This window comes from Pteronotus mesoamericanus, unplaced genomic scaffold (genome assembly GCF_021234165.1).
Source record: "Pteronotus mesoamericanus isolate MK-2021 breed Mesoamerican mustached bat unplaced genomic scaffold, CSHL_Meso_final contig_90, whole genome shotgun sequence".
Lineage (NCBI taxonomy): Eukaryota > Metazoa > Chordata > Mammalia > Chiroptera > Mormoopidae > Pteronotus > Pteronotus mesoamericanus.
Genome location: NW_026555277.1, coordinates 8,887,611 through 8,908,376, shown reverse-complemented (window position 1 = coordinate 8,908,376; position 20,766 = coordinate 8,887,611). Strand labels below are relative to the sequence as shown.

Genomic DNA, 20,766 nt, shown 5'->3' with positions numbered 1-20,766 from the left:
AAGATCAGAGCTGGGCCTCAGCCCTCAGTCAATCAGGGCCCGGCGTGGGGAGCCGCCTCCGCCCCAGGTCCCTGAGCCCTGGCCTCCGAGCACTGTTGGGAGCTCTCAGGGCTGGGCTGCAAGAGCAGCGCCTGAACCCCAGGGCGCTCCCAGCTCCTCAGCCCTTCCTCTCACACCTCCTCCCCCTTAGGCTCATCGCCATGACCAAACTCAGTGCCCAAGTCAAAGGCTCCCTCAACATCACCACACCTGGGGTGCAAATATGGAGGATCGAGGTGAGGTCTGCCGGGGTGTGGGGTGGGGGAGAGGACTGAGGGGAGGGAGGGCCTGGGATCACTCTCACTGTCTTCCAATCCTGCCCTGCTGGTATGGGAGCCCCTGGTGCCTGTCCCCAAGTGCCCCCCTCCCTTCTCCTCAGGTATGGCCTCTTTCTTCTGCTCCTTTACCTCCGCCCCTCCTCACAGCCCTTCTCCTGGTCAGCTTTGTCGTGCCTTCCTCCTCCCAGCTCTCTATGCCTAAGGGAGGAGGACACTGGGGGTCCTGCGTGGGCCAGGGCAAGCCCCTCTGACCTCCCTTCTCTCCCTAGGCCATGCAGATGGTGCCTGTTCCTCCCAGCACCTTTGGCTGCTTCTTCGACGGTGACTGCTACATAGTCCTGGCTGTGAGTGGGGGTGGGCAAGGGAGGGGGCTGAGCAGAGAGCAAAGCCCTCTGTGGTGTCAGGGAGGAAACTTTAGGCTGAGGCAGTGGGGAGAGCTGGCCTGGCTTCACTCCAGGACAGGTGTACCCAGGTGCCCAGCTTAGTGGCAGCTCTGTAAGATCAGAGATGTAAGAGGCTCTCCCTGCCCTTGGGCCACTGAGCTCCCGACTGAGGTAGCCTTCTGTAGATTCATAGTCTTGGGGCCCCTTCTGAGTTGATGGAATGTCACCCTGCCTTGAGTCCACAGTTCCAAAATCCACAGTTACCTCTGTATCACCTCCTTGTTTTTGGCCACATCCTGGTACCTCTTATACTATCAGTGCACCTGTATTGTTTCTTATATAACTCACTCTTAAATTTTAAATACATTAATTTAAAAACATTACTCTATATCATTACCATAAGTGGAAAGCAGTATCCTGTGTCTCAAATGGACAGTAGCTATAAAATATTTACGTAATAATTTCATATATGCATTTGTTTGTGTATCACCTAACCACCCCGTGGACCTCTGATGGTCTGTGCACATTACTTCGGGAAGTGCTGCTATAGTCCAGCCAAAGTACTTCCAGGAGGAGGTGAGCCAGACCCAGAGAGGGGAAGCCACTTGCCCCTTGTCTCAGGGACTATGGAAGAGCTGGAGCCACAACTCAGGGCTCATCTGTGGCCCAGGCTGCATGTGTGGAAAACTGTGCAAAGCAGGGAGGCTGGAGAGGGCTGTGTGAACCCAAAGTCTCAGGCACATTGGACATCTCCTCTTCCTAGATCCACAAGACGGGCAGCAACCTGTCCTATGACATCCACTACTGGATTGGACAGGCCTCGTCCCAGGATGAGCAAGGGGCAGCAGCCATCTATACTACGCAGATGGACGACTTCCTAAAGGGCCGGGCTGTCCAGCACCGTGAGGTCCAAGGCAATGAGAGCGAGGCTTTCCGAGGCTACTTCAAGAAGGGGCTTGTGTACGGAGGGCGCGCTGCAGGCTGGGGAGTGGGGCTGGAGAAGGGGAGAAAAACTGAGGCCGGGGACAGAGCTGGAGCTGGGAAGGCAGCCGGAGTCTGCGGGGGAGCCCATAAGGGTGCCCTTTTGTTCACCTTTCCACCCCCTGACTCCCATTCCTGCTGCTGCCTTATCCTTGGTCTTCATTTTTCTGACTGTTGTCTCTGGCTGCCCAAATGCCATTCTGAAATTCTGTAACTCTGTGTACCATGAATTTTGTAAATCAGCTTTCAGGGTGTCACATCAAGTCTCCTCTCTAAAGAACTGGCAAATGACATGTTCCTATCTCTAAAGCTGGCCTTTCACACCAAAAGCCCAGATTCCCAGCTTTTCTTGAAAAGTCTGAAGTTCCAGTACCTGGACTTTTACCATGGAAACACATAGCCAGGAGCCAAGTTGCTACGGATCTGAAGGCTAGGCCAGGAGCTCTCCAGTTAGCCACAGTTCCCACCCCTCCCCTTCGTCTCTCTGCCCCGCTTCTTCCCACACTTACAGCAGCATTCACTCCTTTGGGCATGTGAGCTGGCACCTCTGCTGTCTTCGTCTGCTTGGCCTACCATAGCAAAATACAGAAAACACAAAATATAAAAATAGACTGGGTGGTTTAAACAACAGAAAGTAATTTCCTCACAGTTCTGGAGGTTCGCAAGTCCAAGATCAAGGTGCAAGCTGATTCAGTTGCTGGTGGGGGCTCTCTTCTTGGCTTGCAGATGGCCACCGTGGCACTATCTTTACATGGTGAAGAGAATGAAATGCTTCGATGTCTCTTCTTATAAGGGCACAAATCCCACCATAAGAGCCTGACCCCTATGACCTCATCTGGACTTCCTCTAAATCTGTTACCTCCCCAAGGCCCCACCTCCAACACCATCACATTGGGGGTTAGGGCTTATGCTTATGAGCTTGGGAGGGGACACAGTTCAGTCCATGGAATCTCCCCTCTTTTCCTTCTCATCAATCTCTGCTCTCTACCGTCTTTCTGCAGTACCATGCACCTGTCTCTGAAGGCCTGGCAGCAGGGAGAGACTAAGGTGGCGGGAGTGAGGCAGTCTAGGGCACGAACTTTAAGGAGGCATTCACTGCCATGGATGTGCAAATGTAGGCAATACGCCGACCTTACCTCTTGTAGCACCCTGAGAGTGAGTGTCTCCTTCAGGTTTGCACCTGAGGTTGTCTCATGCACCTCTCCCTAGGCCCAGCCCAGCCCTCAGATGGCCCTAGTGGCAGCCAAGCACCCTGTCACACTTCCCAGCTCACTCTCTAGGGTCAGCTCACCTCTCTTCTCAGGATCCGGAAAGGGGGCGTGGCTTCTGGCATGAAGCACGTGGAGACCAACTCCAGTGACGTCCGGAGGCTGCTGCATGTGAAGGGCAAGAGGAACGTGGTAGCTGGAGAGGTGGGCCACGACCAGAGCATGGCCTCCTATCTCCCTCCTCGGCTGGGCGGAGGGCGGAGACCAGGGAGGAGGAGGGGCTGGGGGGCGATGGGAAAGAGATGATGGGTGATGGATGGGGTCTGAGTGGCTCTGCGCCTCCCCCATGGCTCTCCAGGTGGAGATGTCCTGGAAGAGTTTTAATCGTGGGGATGTTTTCCTCCTGGACCTTGGGAAGTTTATCATCCAGTGGAACGGGCCGGAGAGTAACCGTATGGAGAGACTCAGGGTAAACCCTGCTCATGGAGCGCCCCCTCCCCAGCCCCACCTGGCTCCCACCTGCGCCAGCACACCAGCACCTGGCCTCCCGCGGTCAGACTTCCAGACTTCGGCTGCCCCAGCCCACCCTCATTTCCCCAGGCCTCCCTCCCCTGACTGCCCCGGGGGGCGGGTGTTGGAAGGTGGCCCTGAGCCTCCTCCACGTGTTTGGGATGAGGTATGCATGCTGGAGTTGGCGAGTGCGCACTTGTGGCTGATCGCCTCAGACAATGGGCCCCTGCTGTGTGGCATAGCCTGTGCCAAGTGTTTGGGATCCAATGGTGAGTGAGGCAGGCAGAGCCCTGCCTTGACTCCGGTCTCCAGCTGACCTTCCAGTGGGGGAGATGGACATGAGGGGAATATTCGAGAAGTGAAGGGCGGGGTGTGCAGCTCTGAGGACTCTGGGAAGGCTCCTGGGAGTTGGCGAGGGTGGGGAGGAGGAGGCCCTAAGGTAGGAGAGAAACGGCTGGGGAGGGTGGACGGCCGGAGCAGCCAGAGCATGAGATGGGCGTTTCAGGGAGCTTGGAGGGGAGGGAGGCCGGTCTCAGAGGGCATGTCATGTGGTCAGAGGGCTGTGCAAGAGGGTTGGGGTTTGCTCTCAGTGCCAGGGAGGCTGTGGAAGGCCATATGACTTCTGAGTGACAAAAAGGGGGGAGTGAAGGGGCCAAGGGGACACAGGGATCCCTCTGTCCATCAGGTGAGGAGCGGGGCAGGTGCCCCGGCTCCTTGGACTGGGAAGGCGGAACCCACTGGTATTGTGTGTTGCACAGGGGTGGAGAGGAGGGTGAGGCAGAACTCAGAGCACCGTGTGTCAGCAAGTGTAGCGATGGATGGAGTCCCATTTCCTGACATGGGAAATATCAGGAAGCAATAGATTTGGGAAAAAAATCTAGAGTTCAGTTTTGGACATCTTAAAATGGGGCTGCCATGGATGTTGGATCAATAAGGTGAGAGGAGAGAGCTGGGCTGGAGACAGAAATATGGGACTGGGTGAGCATTTGGAAGAGAGGGAGAGGAGGCCTGGGACTCAATGCCAGTAACTGAACAGTAGACATTGCGCTGAGGAGGGTGATCCAGGTTGTGTGCGAGTGTGTGCGAGCACATGAGGAAGCACTCTGCATGCATGTGTCATGTGAGCAAGCGCATGTGGACTATTCACCCTGGGGGGGGTGTATGTGTATGAGGACATGAGCTTCTGGGCGTATGGGTTTGTGCTTTTGTATGTGTGCACATGTGAAACTGTGTGTGCGTGCGCGCATGCGTTCGAGCATGCTACGGGGCAAACCGACTGAGTACTGTCATCTTCAGAGCTCAGCTTTTGCCCAAAACTGAAGTAAAATCACACACTTCAAACAATGTCAAAAATGAAGACCCAAAACACCCATCTGCCAAGGAGGAAACCTGCTTCCTCAGCGGGTTTTCACCTGGTTTCCTCACGTGCACCTTGAAAGCCTGGTCCCAGTCAAGGGAGGAGAGCAGGGAGGTGCCTCATCCCTCAGGGCTGCTGCAGGGTGGGCTCTGGTCTCCTGCCAGGGTTTGGGATGGTGGGTGCTGCCCTGCCCCTGGCCAGCTTCCATGGGTCACCGGGTGCCTCCCTGCAGGGCATGACCCTGGCCAAGGAGATCCGAGACCAGGAGCGGGGCGGACGGACCTACATAGGAGTGGTGGACGGGGAGAACGAGAAGGAGTCTCCGCAGCTGATGGAGGTCATGAACCAAGTGCTGGGCAAGCGGAGGGAGTTGAAGGCAGCTGTGCCTGACACAGTGGTGGAGCCCGCACTCAAGGCCGCTCTCAAGTTGTACCAGTGAGTGTTCAGCCGGGCTCCTCCCGGGCGCTAGAGATTTCCTGGGGGCAGGGTGCCCTGGCTGAACTGGGCGAGACCCCTCCTGGTCTATGCCATACCTTTGTCCTACAGCGTGTCGGACGCAGCAGGAAAGCTGGTGGTCAGAGAGGTCGCCACGCGGCCACTCACACAAGACCTGCTCAAGCACGAGGTGAGAGGGTCTGAAGGCTCCCCCGGCCAGGCCTCCCAACCCCCAGCACCTGCCCAAGCTCTCTCAAGCCGAGCAGCACCAGGGCCAGGCGGGTGTGCAAGGGAGGCCTTCCGTGCCGGCAGCTCCCCAGCCCAGCATGGCCGCACCATTGGGCTCTCATTCTGGGCCTCTCTCTCATGCCTCTAGGACTGTTATATCCTGGACCAGGGGGGCCTGAAGATCTACGTGTGGAAGGGGAAGAATGCCAATGCCGAGGAGCGGAAGGGAGCCATGAGCCAGGCCCTGGTGGGTATGGGGTCGGGAGGGAGGATTGTGAGGAGAGGGAAGAGAGACAGAGTCCCAGGAAGAGGGAGGCAGGATCAGACACAGGGGCCAGCAGAGGCTCTGGGTCTGATCGGGCCTGGGGGCCTGAGGGGCTGCTTCGTAGCCATCTTGGAGTCTCTGCACACCAGGGGGCCTCCTCAGGATATGGGCTTCTACCTCAAGCTGGGTTCAGAGAAGAGAGCGAGAAAAACGAAGGTTGTCCTTCACACATAGAGGATGGGGTCAGCACGGGGCAGGGCCAAGTCAGAGAGCGGTCATTGTTGGGCTAGAGTCAGTAGCCCTAACTGGCTTGGGGTCAGTGGTGGACTGAGGGTTGGGTTCCTGGTTGAAGGTAGGGCTAAGGGCCAGGGTTAAAATTGAGGTGGGGTCAGATTTGGCCTTGGGGTAGGGGTCAGAGGTAGGTTTGGGGTGGTGTCAAGTTTAAGGTCTAATTTGAACTTGGGTTTGGGGCCAGAGCAGGGTCAGAATTGGGACTGCGGTTGGGTTCTCGTTTGGGCTGGGGACCAGGGGTGGGCTTAGGGGTGGGTCTGTCTGGGATAAGAGCCAGGCTTTGGCTTGCACTGTGGGGTGGGGGCTAGAGGCAGACACAGTCCCAACCACCCCCTCTCTTCCCAGAACTTCATAAAAGCCAAGCAGTACCCCCCAAACACGCAAGTGGAGGTGCAGAACGATGGGGCGGAGTCCGCCGTCTTCCAGCAGCTCTTCCAGAAGTGGACGGTGCCCGGCCGGACCTCAGGCCTGGGCAAAACCCACACCGTGGGCTCCGTGGGTGAGGGCTGGGTGAGGCAGGGTGGGCTGGGAGCCAGGAGCGGGGCCAGGAGGGTACCCAGACCTGCCTCCTGCCCTCCCTCCTGGCCACACCGCTTCCATGTGCGCTTTTACCCTGGCCTGTGTTCCCCGGGTCGGGTGAGGACATAAAGGGACATGGATAAACTCAAGAGTTGTCACAAATGGGAGCTGAGAATGACCTGCCTTTCATTTGGAGTGGGGTTAGGTCTCTCAGGACCAAATGGCTCAGCCTCTCACCAGACTGCACTGGCTGAGGGCAAACTCAGCGCCAGGCACCTGGGAAGGGTAAAGGGTTGTCCCCCCACCCCCAGCTGCCCTGGTGAATTAGGGGCGGGGAGATGTGGTTCTGTATTATAACTCTGCCATGTGTAGCCTCGCGTAAGCTACTGAATCTCCCAGGCCTTTGTTTCATCATCTCTAAAATGGGTGTAAGGATTATAGCTACCCCTCAGGGCTGTGGTGAGGACCTGGGGGACCTCAGCTAGTGACACAATATCACGACTCGCTTCACTCCAGCCAAGGTGGAGCAGGTGAAGTTTGATGCCATGTCCATGCACGTCCAGCCTCAGATGGCTGCCCAGCAGAAGATGGTAGACGACGGGAGCGGGCACGTACAGGTGTGGCGAGGGGAGGGTGGCCTCCCCTGGTGGGCAGGCGCTGCTGGAGCCTGTCCTGGGCCTCACACCAGCCTGGTACTGGCCCCAGGTGTGGCGCATTGAGAACCTAGAGCTGGTGCCTGTGGAGTCCAAGTGGCTGGGCCACTTCTACGGGGGTGACTGCTACCTGCTGCTTTACACCTACCTCATCGGGGAGAAGCCCCACTACCTGCTCTACATCTGGCAGGTCAGGCCCCACCCACCCTGTCCAGAGCTCAGCCCGCTCAGTTCCTAACCCACTATGCCCTTGCCAAGTGGCCATCCTCTTTGTGTTGAATATGCCTGGTAATGGGGAGCTCACCGCTTTTGTAGCTTGGGACTGTTGGCTGTGAGATCCCACTGACACTGAGTACCGCCTGTTCACAACACTTTTCCCTTTTGTTTTTTTCCCCTTTTGAGTCTCCCCTCCCATTTCCATGGCCGCCCGCACTTTCCCTTTGCCTGCCCTGGTTGTGGGTTTCTATGTCCAGACGTGAGGGGCAGGGGAACGCTTGGGTGCTTGGGGTGAGTGGTGCGGTAGCCATGGTGTCTCCCCGAGACAGGTACAGCGAAGAGGAGAGGCAGTGTGGGGTCAGGGCTGGGCTGAGGCCGGGGAAGGGTTGGGTGTGGGGCTGGGGTCAGAACTGAGGTCGGGGTCACACCGGGTTTTTGGCTGTGACCAAGGTGGGGTTTGATGGGGAAGACAGTTGGGTTTGGGGCCAGGTCAGAATCGGGGATGTAGCTGTGCTGATGTCAGGGACGGAGTTAGAATCAGGGCTGGACCTCATCCCACCCCTTTCGTCCGCTCATCTGCAGGGCAGACAGGCCAGCCAGGACGAGATCACAGCCTCGGCCTATCAGGCCGTAATCCTGGACCAGAAGTACAACAATGAACCCGTCCAGATCCGAGTCCCGATGGGCAAGGAGCCACCGCACCTCATGTCCATCTTCAAGGGACGCATGGTGGTCTACCAGGTGTGGCTGCTGGACCGAGGGGCCTGGCAGACCCGCAGCTAAGGCGGGCTGGGCATCCAGAAGGTGGGGGAAGGGACCAGGGTGGTGGCGGGCTGTGGGTGAAGCCCATTTTCCACGGAAGAGGAGTGTGGAGGTTCCATCACTGAAGTGGAACTGGTAATAGAAACAACTACTCAGTGCTGTAAAAAATCCATGTGATGAGCACTTAGCATGTACAAGTGCCGTCTCTCTCTCTCCACCCAACTCTTCTGATCATTTACCTGAAAAAGGAAGTTATTTGGCTAGATTTGCTTAAATGGTGGGCCTGTCCAAAATGCATGGGTGCCTTCCGACATAGTGACATGGACAGCTTCTGCATTCAATCAATCAATAATCTCTTTATTAAGCACCTACTAAGTATACAGCCCTCTGCAAAGTGCCAAGGTGCAGAGAAGAATGCCACGCTAACACTGTTTCCCACTTGTTGGGAGAGCCGTGAACTAACAGCCGGAGGCACTGTGTGGTTAAATGCCAGTAGCACAAGTTGAGGTGAAAGGGGAATGTGAATACAGTAATCTGGGAACAGGCGTGGAGCTACCAGTGGAAAGGGGGTTTGAGGAGGTCTTGACATTGGGGTCAGTTGATGAGCTCGGCAGAGGTGTAGCGAGGGCCTGCAATGCAGGGGGCACGGCCAGGAAAAAGGGCCAGAGGAAGGGATCTGTGGGGACCAGTGAGAAGCCTGGCCACGGTGAGCTCGAAGGCTTGGAGAGAGCCCAGTAAATCTGCACAGGCAGTTTGTACCTTCATCATCTGAAGAGCTGGGTTCTAGTCCATAAGCAGTGGGGAGCCATCAAAGGTTTCGGATCAGGGAAGTGCTGTGACCAAATGTTTTGGAAAGATTAGTTTGATGTATTTGCAGACCTGGAGGGGCAGGGCCAGCCGCTCTTCCTCTCTGGTTCTCTGCGCCCCTCTTTCTTCTTTACTAAGTTACTCCTGCCTTCTCCCGCAGGGAGGCACCTCCCGGGCTAACAGCGTGGAGCCCGTGCCCTCCACACGGCTGTTCCAGGTGCGGGGAACAAGCGCCAATAACACCAAGGCTTTTGAGGTCCCGGCCCGGGCCGCCTCCCTCAACTCCAACGATGTCTTCATCCTCAAGACCCCATCCTGCTGTTACCTGTGGTGTGGGAAGGTGTGTGTGGGCCCCCAGGCTCAGAGCAGACAGGGGTCAGGATGGGAGCCGCTGGCCCTGTCCCCTCCTCTGCAGCTCTGGGCCTGGCCATTCTCAGAATCTCTGCCTCTGTCTGAGTCAGTTTCTCATTGTCTGTCTCTGGCCACCCCTGTCCATCCTGGTATTGGTCTGTCTCTGTGCCTTAGGCTCCCTCTTGCTACCCCTGTGCCTGTCACTGCCTCTTCCCCTATCTCTGTAATGAGGACTCTCAGCCTCTTGTAGTCCTTCTCCCACTTTGTAAGGAGAGCAAAGCTTCTCGTCTCTGACATTCTTTGGAGTGTCAGAGGAAAGGGTGGGAGAACTGTCCCTATTTTGGCCATGGGCTCAGGGTCCAGGAGAGCGCCCGCAGACCCGGGAGCTCGGTGAACGTGGCGGGAGGGCGGGGAGCAGCACGGTGCTAGAGATGGCTTCCCCCAGCCCATCCAGCCCTCCTTTCCCAAGGGCTGTAGCGGAGACGAGCGGGAGATGGCCAAGATTGTCTCTGACACCATCTCCCGGACGGAGAGGCAAGTGGTGGTGGAAGGGCAGGAGCCGGCCAACTTCTGGATGGCGCTGGGCGGGAAGGCGCCCTATGCCAGCACCAAGAGGCAAGTAACAATGGGGTCCCTCTGCCTCCAGCTCACCTTCTGAGGCTGGAGAGCCTCCCAGCACCTCCACCCTCATGGCCCAGTGTCTGCAGCCAGCGTGGACTGAGGACCCTGAGTGCCAGGCCCCCAGCGCCACAGTATGAGTCAGGAGCAGTCCACGCCCTCGGAGCCTTGGAGGCACAGGGGCTGTGTCTGTGCTGCTCACCATGGTCTGCCTGGGCCTTGCAGGGCCTTTCCCTGGCAAAGAGAGTTCATAGCCATGGGAGGCAGAGAAAGGGGCGGGGCTGTAGGTTTGCCCTTTGGGAAGAAGATGTCAGAGTGCACGCAGTCCCTGCCTTTTGGGGTTGACATAGGGCCCGGATGCTGAGCACCACCAGCTGTAAACCCTCTTTCTAATGGTTTTTCTTAAGAAGATCCATGACCCCTAGTTTAAAAGCAAAAGGGCGTGTACTGTGGAAGCAGCAGGAGGGATGGAGGGAAGATATCAGAAAGAGCTTTCAAACAGGACTAGAGAAGAGCCACTGGAATTGAAGTCTTGAAAAATCAGTGGGAATTTCTCCCGTGGAGCATTGTCAGGCTCTCGGGAGGAGGGGGAACTTTTGTGTGATTAGAGGAAAGAGTGTTTTCCTAGGGGGTGGGCTTTCCATGTCAGAGCTGCCCCTCAGAGTTCGGTGCCCTTGATTCTCCTGTTCCCACACCTTCCTCCTGCCCACACAACCTCCTCTCTGTCCTGCAGACTGCAGCAGGAAAACATGCTCATCACCCCCAGGCTCTTTGAGTGCTCCAACCAGACCGGGCGATTCCTGGCCACAGAAATCCCCGACTTCAATCAGGACGACTTGGAAGAGGATGATGTGTTTCTGCTCGATGTCTGGGACCAGGTAGGACTGGGGAGTGCCCCAAAAATACCAGCTTTAGGGACAAGGAAGATTTTTTTTTTTAAATTTCTGTTTACTGATTTGAGAGGGAGAGAGGGAGGGTAGGGAGGAGAGAGAGAGAAAGAGAAGGGAACGCTGATCTTTTGCTCCACTTACACATGCATTTATTGGTTGATTCTTGTAGGTGCTCTGGCTGGGGCTTGATCCCTTGGCCTTAGTGTATCAGGATAGTGCTCTAACCAGATGAGCTACCCAGCCAGGGGAAAGGGAAAGAGAAGATTTGACTTTTCCTTGGCTCCCATATATGTTCTTCCCAGGGAGAATTATAAACACAAGAGCCTAAGGAAGAAGAAGGCAGCCTGGAGGGGCTACTGTGTGGGATGTATCTTTTCTCCAAGTCCACTTTGTTTCACATAGCAGAGCAATATTTTTGAGGGGCTTTAGCTTCAAAGTAACACATTTGTAGACTATCCAAGTAGGGATCATCTGTCCAACCTCCTCATTGCCCAGGTAGGTGCAAAGTCAAGGCCAGAGGGGCCCGTGCCAGGGCAGGCTCCACAGTGGACCTACCTGAGCCTGGACGAGCCGAGGCAGAGGCCCACGGGCCGGGAGGGCAGGGAGGACTGTCAGAGCTCCTGGTTCCCACAGGTCTTCTTCTGGATCGGGAAGCATGCCAACGAGGACGAGAAGAAAGCTGCCGCCATCACAGTGCAGGAGTACCTCAAGACCCACCCCAGTGGCCGGGACCCTGAGACCCCCATCATCTTGGTGAAGCAGGGACACGAGCCCCCCACCTTCACGGGCTGGTTCCTGGCGTGGGATCCCTTCAGGTGGAGTGTGAGTGGCCCCAGCCCACCCTGGTCCTCATAGCCCGGCCACTGCCTCTCTGGGTGGCCTCTTCACGGTATTCCCAGTGGCGAGGCAGACCTCCCAGGGTCTTTTGTTCTGTTGTGGTAACTGATATGTGATATATTGGTAGAGGGGTTAGAGAGGCCTTAGAAGGAAGAGTAAGGCTGTGGTAGGACCATTAATCCCCCTGGAGGGGTTGGGGGAGGGAAAGAAGTCTATCAAAACCCAGGTGAGTGACAGTACCTTGCCTGTGCACTGGATTTAGCTCAACGCTGTTGGATATTACTGGTGAGAGCTGTACTGGCTACTTGAATTTAAATTAATTAAAATTAAACAAAGTTAAAGATTCAGCGTTTCACTACCTACACTTTAGTGCTCAATAGCCACATGTGGCTCTTGGCTACCATACTGGGTGGCACAGAGCGAGAACATTTCCACCATCACAGAAACTTCTAGGGGACAGCGCTGGTAGGTCCTCATGTCACGTGAAAGGAGACATGCCAGTTCTAAAGGACAGACGGATGTCTTCGTGGCACTAAATTCTAAGCAAAATCGGTCACACGTGTGGTCCTTACCCGAGAGACAGTCCTTCCACAGGATTTCCCTAAACTGGCCCCAGATAGAAGCAGGCCCTCACTGTGGACCCCTAGTGAAGGTTTGCGCAGGAAGGAGGAAGGCTAAGCTTAAAATGAGTTCTGGCCTGGTGGCTTTGGGTGTGCTTGGCTCAAAAGATGAGGTTAGGGAGACAGAGAGCTTTGATTAATTTCTTCAAATACATAAGGAAAAATTCAGTGGTAGATGGGTTTAGTCTTGAGGATGGATTCAAACAAATCTCAAGGCTGCAGATGCCAGAACTTCGTAAATTCTTATCATCAGTGTCCCAAGTCAACGACTCTGGCGGTCTTGCCTCACCTCAAGTCTGTGCTGGCTTCTCTCACACTCCAGTCCTTCATTCACGCATTCACTAATTCATTCATTCAGCATTACTGAAGCTCATGATGTGCCATGCTTGGTACAGGCCCTGGGGATATGGAGAGGGGGCTCCAGGTGGAGCCATGGACCCTCTTACTCCCTTCACTCCTCTGTGGCAGGGTTCCCTCCCAATTCTGAGAGGAGCCTCCCAGTTCCTCAGCGCCCCAGAGTCTCCCAGAGCCTACACAGTGTAAGGCTGGGAGAGGCTGCTTGCATGGGCTTCTGAGGGCAGGGAAAGGTCATACCCCTCTCAGTCCTCATGTTGCTGGCCTTTTCTGACCTGTCAACTCCTTCAGTGCTGATCCTCAATGTCCATTCTCCTTTTTGAGGGACCCTCCTCCAGCCTCTGCCTCCTCCTGCTTCCCTTTCTCAGCCCCAGGCCCTGGGCCAGCCTTCTTTCAACTCTTAAAGGAAAATAGTCTCTGCGGAGAACCAGGTCTAATGTGTTACTTGCTTTATATGCAGAACGCCCAATCCTATGAGGACCTAAAGGGGGAGCTCAGCAACTCTGGGGACTGGAGCCAGATCACTGCTGTGAGTATGGGGCAGGTGGCTGGGCCCCGTCATGGTCATCTGAGCAGGCTCACATCTGTGGGGGGCTGAGAGCGCTCCAGAGAAGGTGCCAGCGCCCTGTGCTTTACTTCCCAGCATTTCTTCCCACTTCTCATGGAAGTTTTTCTTGCTGTTTCACTTCAGTGTTTCTAGCTGTTTTGTCTTCTCCATTTCCTGGTGAAATGATTCCTAAATTTTATCATGCATAAGAGTCTGGTGATGGGGAGCTGGGGAGGGGTGAGGGAAGCACATAAAACTACTGACCCAAGGTCTGGTTTGTAGAATTGTGTTGAGACCCAGGAGAGAGAGAGAGAGAGAGAGAGAGAGAGAGAGAGAGAGAGAGAGAGATTAATAAAGCATCCAGGGAATATGATGCAGTCAGTTGATAATGACATTTTGGGAAATAATGATTTCCATACTATTGTCACCCTCGGGATCCCTTCTACAGGTAAAATAATGGCAACCCCTTAGATCTTTCAGCTTGTAACAGAAATGTATGTAGACTGGAGGCCTGGGATATGGAAATATGAAAGCAAAACCCTTCCTTTAAGAAGTTCACAGGCTTGCCCTAGCTAGGGTGGCTCAGTGGACTGAGTGCCGGCTTGTGAACCAAACGTTCGCTGGTTCAATTGCCAGTCAGGGCACATGCCTGGGTTGCAGACCAGGTCCCCAGTTGGGAGCGCATGAGAGGCAACCACACATTGTTGTTTCTCTCCCTCTTTCTCCCTCCCTTCCCCTCTCCCTAAAAATAAATAAAATCTTAAAAAAAAAAGTTCACAGGCTTGCAGGGAAACGAAGCCAAGTAGACTCAGCAGAAATGTGTCCAGAACACAGGAGCAATTTCCCAAGCTCCCCTGTTTGATCAGGAGATACCACACATGACTCCTCAGCCCCTCCCACAGGCAGAGAACCCCATGGCTTTCCTAAACCCTTCTTATTAGACTGATGGTACTGGCAGGGATGTACAGATAGGTCATGGCTGTGTGATTTTACAGATGACGATTTCACAACAGCTAAAAGAAAGAGGGTCCCAAAGGTCCAAGGTAGACCTCAAACATCTGGGGGAAGCCATCGAGAAATTCCTAGGTCATAAAATGAAATAGTCATCTTGAACCAACTGGCCTTGGTTGGATACACACCAGCAAGCTTTATAAAGCGCATGGGTCCAATCCAATGTGTTGTGTTCTTATGAGTGTGTGTATGTGTATGTGCATGGGCTGGTGTGGGGAGGAGGGGCATGGAAGGCATCTTGGAGGAGGTGCCCTAGGATCAGTGTTGATTTCAGAGAGAAAGGTAGCCACAAACCAGCTGAAGTAACAGTGGTTTCCTTTTTTCCCCTAGGAGATCACAAACCCTAAACAGGAAGTGTTCAATGCTAACAGCAACCTCAATTCTGGGCCTCTACCCGTCTATCCCCTGGAGCAGCTGGTGAACAAACCTGTGGAGGAGCTCCCTGAGGGTGTGGACCCCACCAAGAAGGAGGTGGGTCAGACTGGAGGAGGAGGAAGAGCTAAGGCTTGTCCATTCATTGGACAATACTAACTGATCCCCAGATTGTGCCCTAGTGATGACTCAGTGGTAGGGACGGCCTGGTGAACAAAACATACCTGGTCTCCGCCTTCATGTGAAGTTACATGAACATAACTTCGGTGCAAGGAGAGATCAGAGGAACATGGTTATACTATTATTTAATTTCAGTGGGGATAGTGCCACGAAGGGTATTACAAAAAGGAACCTGTTTTAGTCAGAGAAGACTTCCTTCTGAAAGATGAACAGGAATTGTTCAGGCACAGTGGGCTATCCCTGGGGAACGGAACTGTATACACACAGCCCAGGGGCAGGGAATAAGCACAGGGTGGATCAAAATGCCAGAGTGGTGGCTGCCTGCGAGCTGGGGAGGGGCGGCTGGCCCGCGGGGCAGGCACTGGACTGAGCAGGGCCCTCTACGCGGTGTCACGCTAAAAGGGGAAGGGAGCTATCAGGGTGGAAGCAGGCAGGTGGTGGTCAGGTTTACACTTTTAAAAGACCACTGTAGCAGCTCGGTGAAGAATGCATTGGAAGGTGGCAAAAGCAGCCGCTCTGAGTGAGGCTGAGAGGTAGATGGGAGCTTAGACTAGGTGGTGGTAAAGTAGCTAAAAGGAAGGAGGCGGTTTAGGGAAATATTAGGAGGTAAAATTAATGACACTTGGTAAGTACCGGGTAAGATGTGTCAGAGGGAGGGGGAAATTGTATTATTCCTTAAGATTAAAAAACAAAACAAAAAAACACCCTGGGTCAGACTGAGCTTAGAGAATGATCATGCATTCATGTGGTTTGAGGCACCTGGGAGACATCCGGGTTGAAATAGGCGCTCGGTGGGCAGGCAGTTCAGAGAGAGCCAGGAAGACCCATCTGGTAGCTGCAGCTGCAGCCTGCGTGGGTCCCTTGTGGGGGGTGGGTGGGGGGAGAGGCAGTTTGGCAAGAACTTGTTAAAAACACATTTCTAATATTCATGAAGATCCAAAACATACTTCAGGTCTAGCTTGATGAGGGTTACCGGGAGGAGAGAAAATTTACTCTGTGTATAATAAACCATAAAGAAGTCTTAAAAGTGAATAAAGAGAGACGCCGGATTTCTCCAAGAATATCCAAGTCTGTGAGGGGTTAGGGCCTGATTTATGTGGAAGCGTATTGTTCCCAGAGCAGTTGCACCTGCCCTTCACCTTGGAGACCACTTTCATGCATTCTCTCCCAGATATGCCCACCTGAGTTCTCACTAATACAGGGGTGATCCCAATATATTATTTGTAGTAATAGTATTACAAATATTATTTGCCCAGCACCCCCCATACATAAAATGTGCTCCATAAATGTAAGCTGTGATTATCACTGCTTTTTCTACTCCTGAGAAAACTCAGGTCCAGAGAAGGGAAGTGACTTGCCTAACGTGATATAGCTCGTTAGCAGCAGAGATAGACCAGGAACCAGGTCTTCTGAGTCCCACAGTTACTATCAATCCTATCATGTGTCTTAAAAAGAGGATTTCTGAAGTCAACATTATTGAATGAGGTGATTGACAAGAGGCTAAAAGGATTGCTGGTTTTGAATGAAACAAATAGAACCAACACCACCTGCAACATATTAGAAGTAGTTTAAGAAGTCTTGAGTCTTTAAAGAAAAAATCAGTTGTCTCTTTTTTGTCATGGGAGCAGCATACATTCTTGTGGGTAAGCTGTGGGTTCAGTGTCGTGTGGGAAGGGCGGGAGAGGTCTTCAGGCCTCTGGCTGCCCCAAACTCAAAAGTGGAACCAGTGACAGTAAACAGTGGGGTGGTGGGTCTGGCTGCAGGCAGCAGCATGAGGGTAATGTAAGTGTTTGAACACCAGTGAGTAATCCACAGAGAGGCGGATGTGGCCGTGGGTGAGGCCAGTAATCAGCTAGCAGGACCTGCAGGGTTCAAGAACAGGACCAGTGGAAAGATACAAGTCCACTGGGATGGGCAGTCCCTGTTATCAGCCCAAGGGTCAAAGTCCAGAAGTCTCCACCAAACTGCAGAGCCAACCTGGGTGGACCACAGAGGGCACCTGAAGCTCCTCACAGACCAAGGACGTTGCACTTGTGAGGGACCTGGCGGGGGTGGGAATGCTGCTAACAGACTTGGGGTAGGCAGCTCTTCCCCGTTCACTGATGCCCAAACCATTCATACTTACTCTTCTTCCAAAATAAGGCACTCCATAGCCCCGCCTCGGGGAGTGGGGAGGGCTCCTAAAAGGCTTGAGGAGAGACTGCCTAGAGGCTGGAGGCAAATCTAATGACAGGTTAGAGAGCTGAGGCGTCAGAACCACCTGAGCTTGGGATCCAGCTGCAGGTGTGCAGCTCAGGGCTCTCTGTGGGAATCAATCAAGTATTCTTCAGAGTAACTTTTCTTAATTGAAAAGAAACCCTGTTTTCACCCCATCTTGTCCCTCGTTGGTGCCCGGGGAGCAGAGACGAAGGCTGGAGGGTGCTCTTTTTATAGTAGCTTTAATTTGGGGTTCTTACTTGAGTGTGCTGTGAGGGCATTTAGCTTGCCTTAAACAGTATCACTACCGTATTAGTGGGGAGCAAGGGTCATTTCAGGCAGTCCCCTTGTCTTACGGCTGAAGATACCCAAGGCCTAGAAAGGTGACTCTTAGCTGTAGGTTCACTCTTTTGTAAGTAGAGATGAACAAGAGACCTTGTTGCCAATGCCCTTTTATATGTAGTGTTATTTTCATCTCCACAAAAGCATTACAAAGAAGTGAAAACTGGCCTTTAAGAAATTTGTCCCATCTTATAGAGAAGAAAACTAAGACCTGGAAAGAGAAGCAACTCTAACCAATGTCCTAATTCTTATTTCAGGGCTAGTGTGAAATTGACCCTGGTCAAAAGGAGCTAATCTAGCTCATGCTTGTTATCATCCCCCCACCCCCCATTTATTATTTTTAAGTATTTTTGACTTTAGAGGGAGAGGGAGGGAGGGAAATGATTGGCTGCCTTCTGTACGCGCCCGACCTGGGTAACTGAACCTGCACCCCAGGCACATGCCCTGACCACTGGGAATTACACCGGTGACCTTTTGGTTTGTGGGACAACGCCCAACAGAGCCACTCCAGCCGTGGATATTACCATCCTTTTTATTACGTTCCCAATTCAGGGATCAAATTTCTTGGGACTTCAATGTCACCCGCCTCATCCCTTTCCTGACTCTATTATTGCCTGTTTTTGCTTTTCACTTGCTTTCTATACCACGCCTGTGTGACTCATCAAAGCAAACCCTGGAGAAGAATGTGACCTTTGCCTTCTGGTCCCTCTCTTCTAGGAGCACCTGTCCCTTGAGGATTTCAGCAAGACCTTTGGGATGACTCCAGCTGCCTTCTCTGCCTTGCCTCTGTGGAAACAACAAAACCTCAAGAAAGCAAAGGGACTATTCTGAGAAGAGTGGCTGTGGTTGACAAGCAGTTTCCTCTCGTTATTAATCCTTTGCTAATTGAAATTTTACACTTGTCCTTGTGAGCAGCAGTCGGTGGCAACGTTTTTGTTTACTAACCTATTCCTCCAGAATGATGACGACTCCATAAAGAGCCTGTGGTCCCAATTTCCATTCTCAAAAAGATGGTCACGTTTTTTCTATCCTGGGGTATTGCATCACTGCCCTGAGATTCCCCTTCTTAGAAGAGCAGCCAAACACTCCAGGGAATATTTGCTCTGTGGGGTCTTCCATAGGCTTTTTTATCAATGGCAGGTGGGCTGAAGCATTTTTCAGATTTATACCTTTTCCCAGAGTAATGGTTTCCCCTTTTCACATATTCTTTCCTCACAGCCTTCCTTGGGGGAAAAGTTAAAGGGGATCTCTTCTTTGAAAGAGAGTTGAGTGGCCTAAGAGATGGCCCGAGTAGCTTTCACAATCCTTACTAACCAGTCCTCGGCGAGAGCAACATATCCACTGGGTCCAGGCTTGAGGCCTAAAGGCAAGTGTGACATGCAAATGTGATTTTACCCCCTCTTTTAGAACTCTTAATAAAGCAAAGAAAGGGCACAGTTAAGACTGACCCTTGGTTTACAAATGTATCCAGTCTCTGCAAAGTCTCACTTGTTCCTCAGATGAAAGCAGCGGGAACTTGGTCCTGACTCTGGGCACGCACTGGACGGCCACCCCATTTCCTTTAGGGTTTAACCATGATGCACGGAAAGCCCAAGGCAGAGGCCAACAGCAGGTGATTTCCTTAACTTCAACAACTATTGTTCAGTGTCTGCAAGAATATGTGCTTTTCCGAAATAAGCTGAACAGACACAAGGTTAATAAAGGCTTTAATTTCACACACAAAAAAACTCTATGCATAATTTAAAAAGGAAATCAAAACAAGGAAAAACTGTAAAGGATACAGAGGAACAGTTCTGCTAAAACACAGATAAAGTGCTGCTCCATACAAAACGTAAAGAATTAGAACCAGAAGTCACTCAGAACACAAAGAAAATCACCTTACAGATAATGTGGCCAAAGCTACCAGCAAACCTGGCAGTGGCTCAATTAGGCCAAGCGTAGGAGGCTCACTTCTGTTTTCCTTTCCTTGGCATAAACGGTAACCGGCCAGAGCAGTCGGAGGGAGACCTGGAGACCTGGGGACCAGGGCGGTGCACTACCGCATGGGCGCTCACTCTCTGCATCCTCATGCTTGAAAGACCAGTTCGGTCAATTGCTTTTGTTTTGGCACATGACCTAAGAGACTTGGGTCCTGATCCAGACCCCCAATCCACTCTATTCTTACGCCAGTGTACATGCCTATTCTTCAAACCTCTGTACTTTTAAGAAAAGTCCAATGTCACCAAAATCAATTGCTTATATTCACACTGGCACTCTTTTTAATTAAAACTTCAAAACCTCAGACACATAGCACACATGGAAAAGAAAATCTACTCATTTATAAATATGATACAACCAAAGAGACTGCCTGAAGTCTAGTAATCAAAGCATGCCATGAAGGAGTCAATGACTGTGGTGAGACACAGTGGAAGAATTCTGTCACAAAACTCTAGGCCTAACAAACTAGTTTCCCAAGTTAAAAAAAGTTTTTCAGAGGTTAAGACCTATTGATGGAACATTAGAATTTTGAAGTAATGTATTAGATGTTAGAGGGCAGAAATCTGGTTTTTGTACACATTTAAAGAGAACATTACTCAATGTAAAGCAAGACAGGAGGAGGGAGAGGACATCTGTTTTGGGGGGGACACATTTATGTGACTTGCAACTGGTACTGGGTTGTTGATTTTTCTAAAAATCTCCATACACATATATATATACACACATACAAGATGAACATGTACTTGGAGATCTTGCTGTTCCCCAATTTAAAACAAAACAGTACCTAAGGGGGTCAATTATATCAAAAAGGGCAAAAAAAAAAAAAAAAGGTTGTATGACAAAGAGCATCCACCATTTCATTTCAGAAGACAAAGAGCAAGCAAAAAGGGTAATGTTTTTGTTTTAGTATCTTTTTAGATCACAAATGAGTTTATAAACTACCTGCTTTCTGTATGTCTCTACGCCATACGCTTATGCTCTCTCTACACTCATAATGCTCAACTATATATGAGACACTGTCAAGGATTTCTTTAATTTAGGTGTTTTCAAATAACCTTCATTATACAATTATACCTGTAGCTGTAGTTATATTTATATAGTTAAATAATGGTAGCTGCAGTATGGAAGGGTAAGTCATGAATTCACTTGCTGAGGTTTTAATTCTTAAAGCTTCTCTTTTAGAAGGATTTTACACTAGATTAGATGAAGAAATGTGTAGTCTAATATTGCCTCCCAGAGTTAGCTGATATTTAAGTGTCACTGCATACTTGTTAAATAACAGACCATAGCAAGTAAACAAATAGCTTTTGGAATAAAAATATACATAGAACACATGGATTTGCTTCTTTTCTATCTTGTTGAAACAAAACTTATATGAGTGTGCACAGACACATAAATATATTGCCCAAAAAACAAGAGTCTATTTTCTCGCAGGCTTAAATTATAGTCATGGCTACTAAAGTGACAAGAGATAGTTATCTGGCCACATGCACCTTTCCAATTCTCCATAATAACATTAGCCGGTAAGAATCAACAAGT

At 51.9% G+C, this 20,766-nt stretch overlaps 1 protein-coding gene across 1 annotated transcript; it reads left to right on the top strand.

The window, feature by feature from the left end:
• Nucleotides 1-200: 200 nt before the first annotated feature.
• VIL1 (villin 1) lies at nucleotides 201-18,081 on the top strand. Its single transcript, XM_054586159.1, has 19 exons — nucleotides 201-275; nucleotides 587-661; nucleotides 1,464-1,660; nucleotides 2,985-3,093; nucleotides 3,248-3,358; nucleotides 4,989-5,191; nucleotides 5,303-5,381; nucleotides 5,568-5,666; nucleotides 6,321-6,474; nucleotides 7,011-7,111; nucleotides 7,200-7,337; nucleotides 7,946-8,104; nucleotides 9,093-9,272; nucleotides 9,753-9,898; nucleotides 10,635-10,779; nucleotides 11,425-11,613; nucleotides 13,063-13,131; nucleotides 14,491-14,631; nucleotides 17,968-18,081. The coding sequence occupies exons 1-19, from the start codon at nucleotides 201-203 to the stop codon at nucleotides 18,079-18,081; spliced, it is 2,484 nt and encodes an 827-aa protein (XP_054442134.1).
• The last annotated feature ends 2,685 nt before the right edge of the window (nucleotides 18,082-20,766 follow it).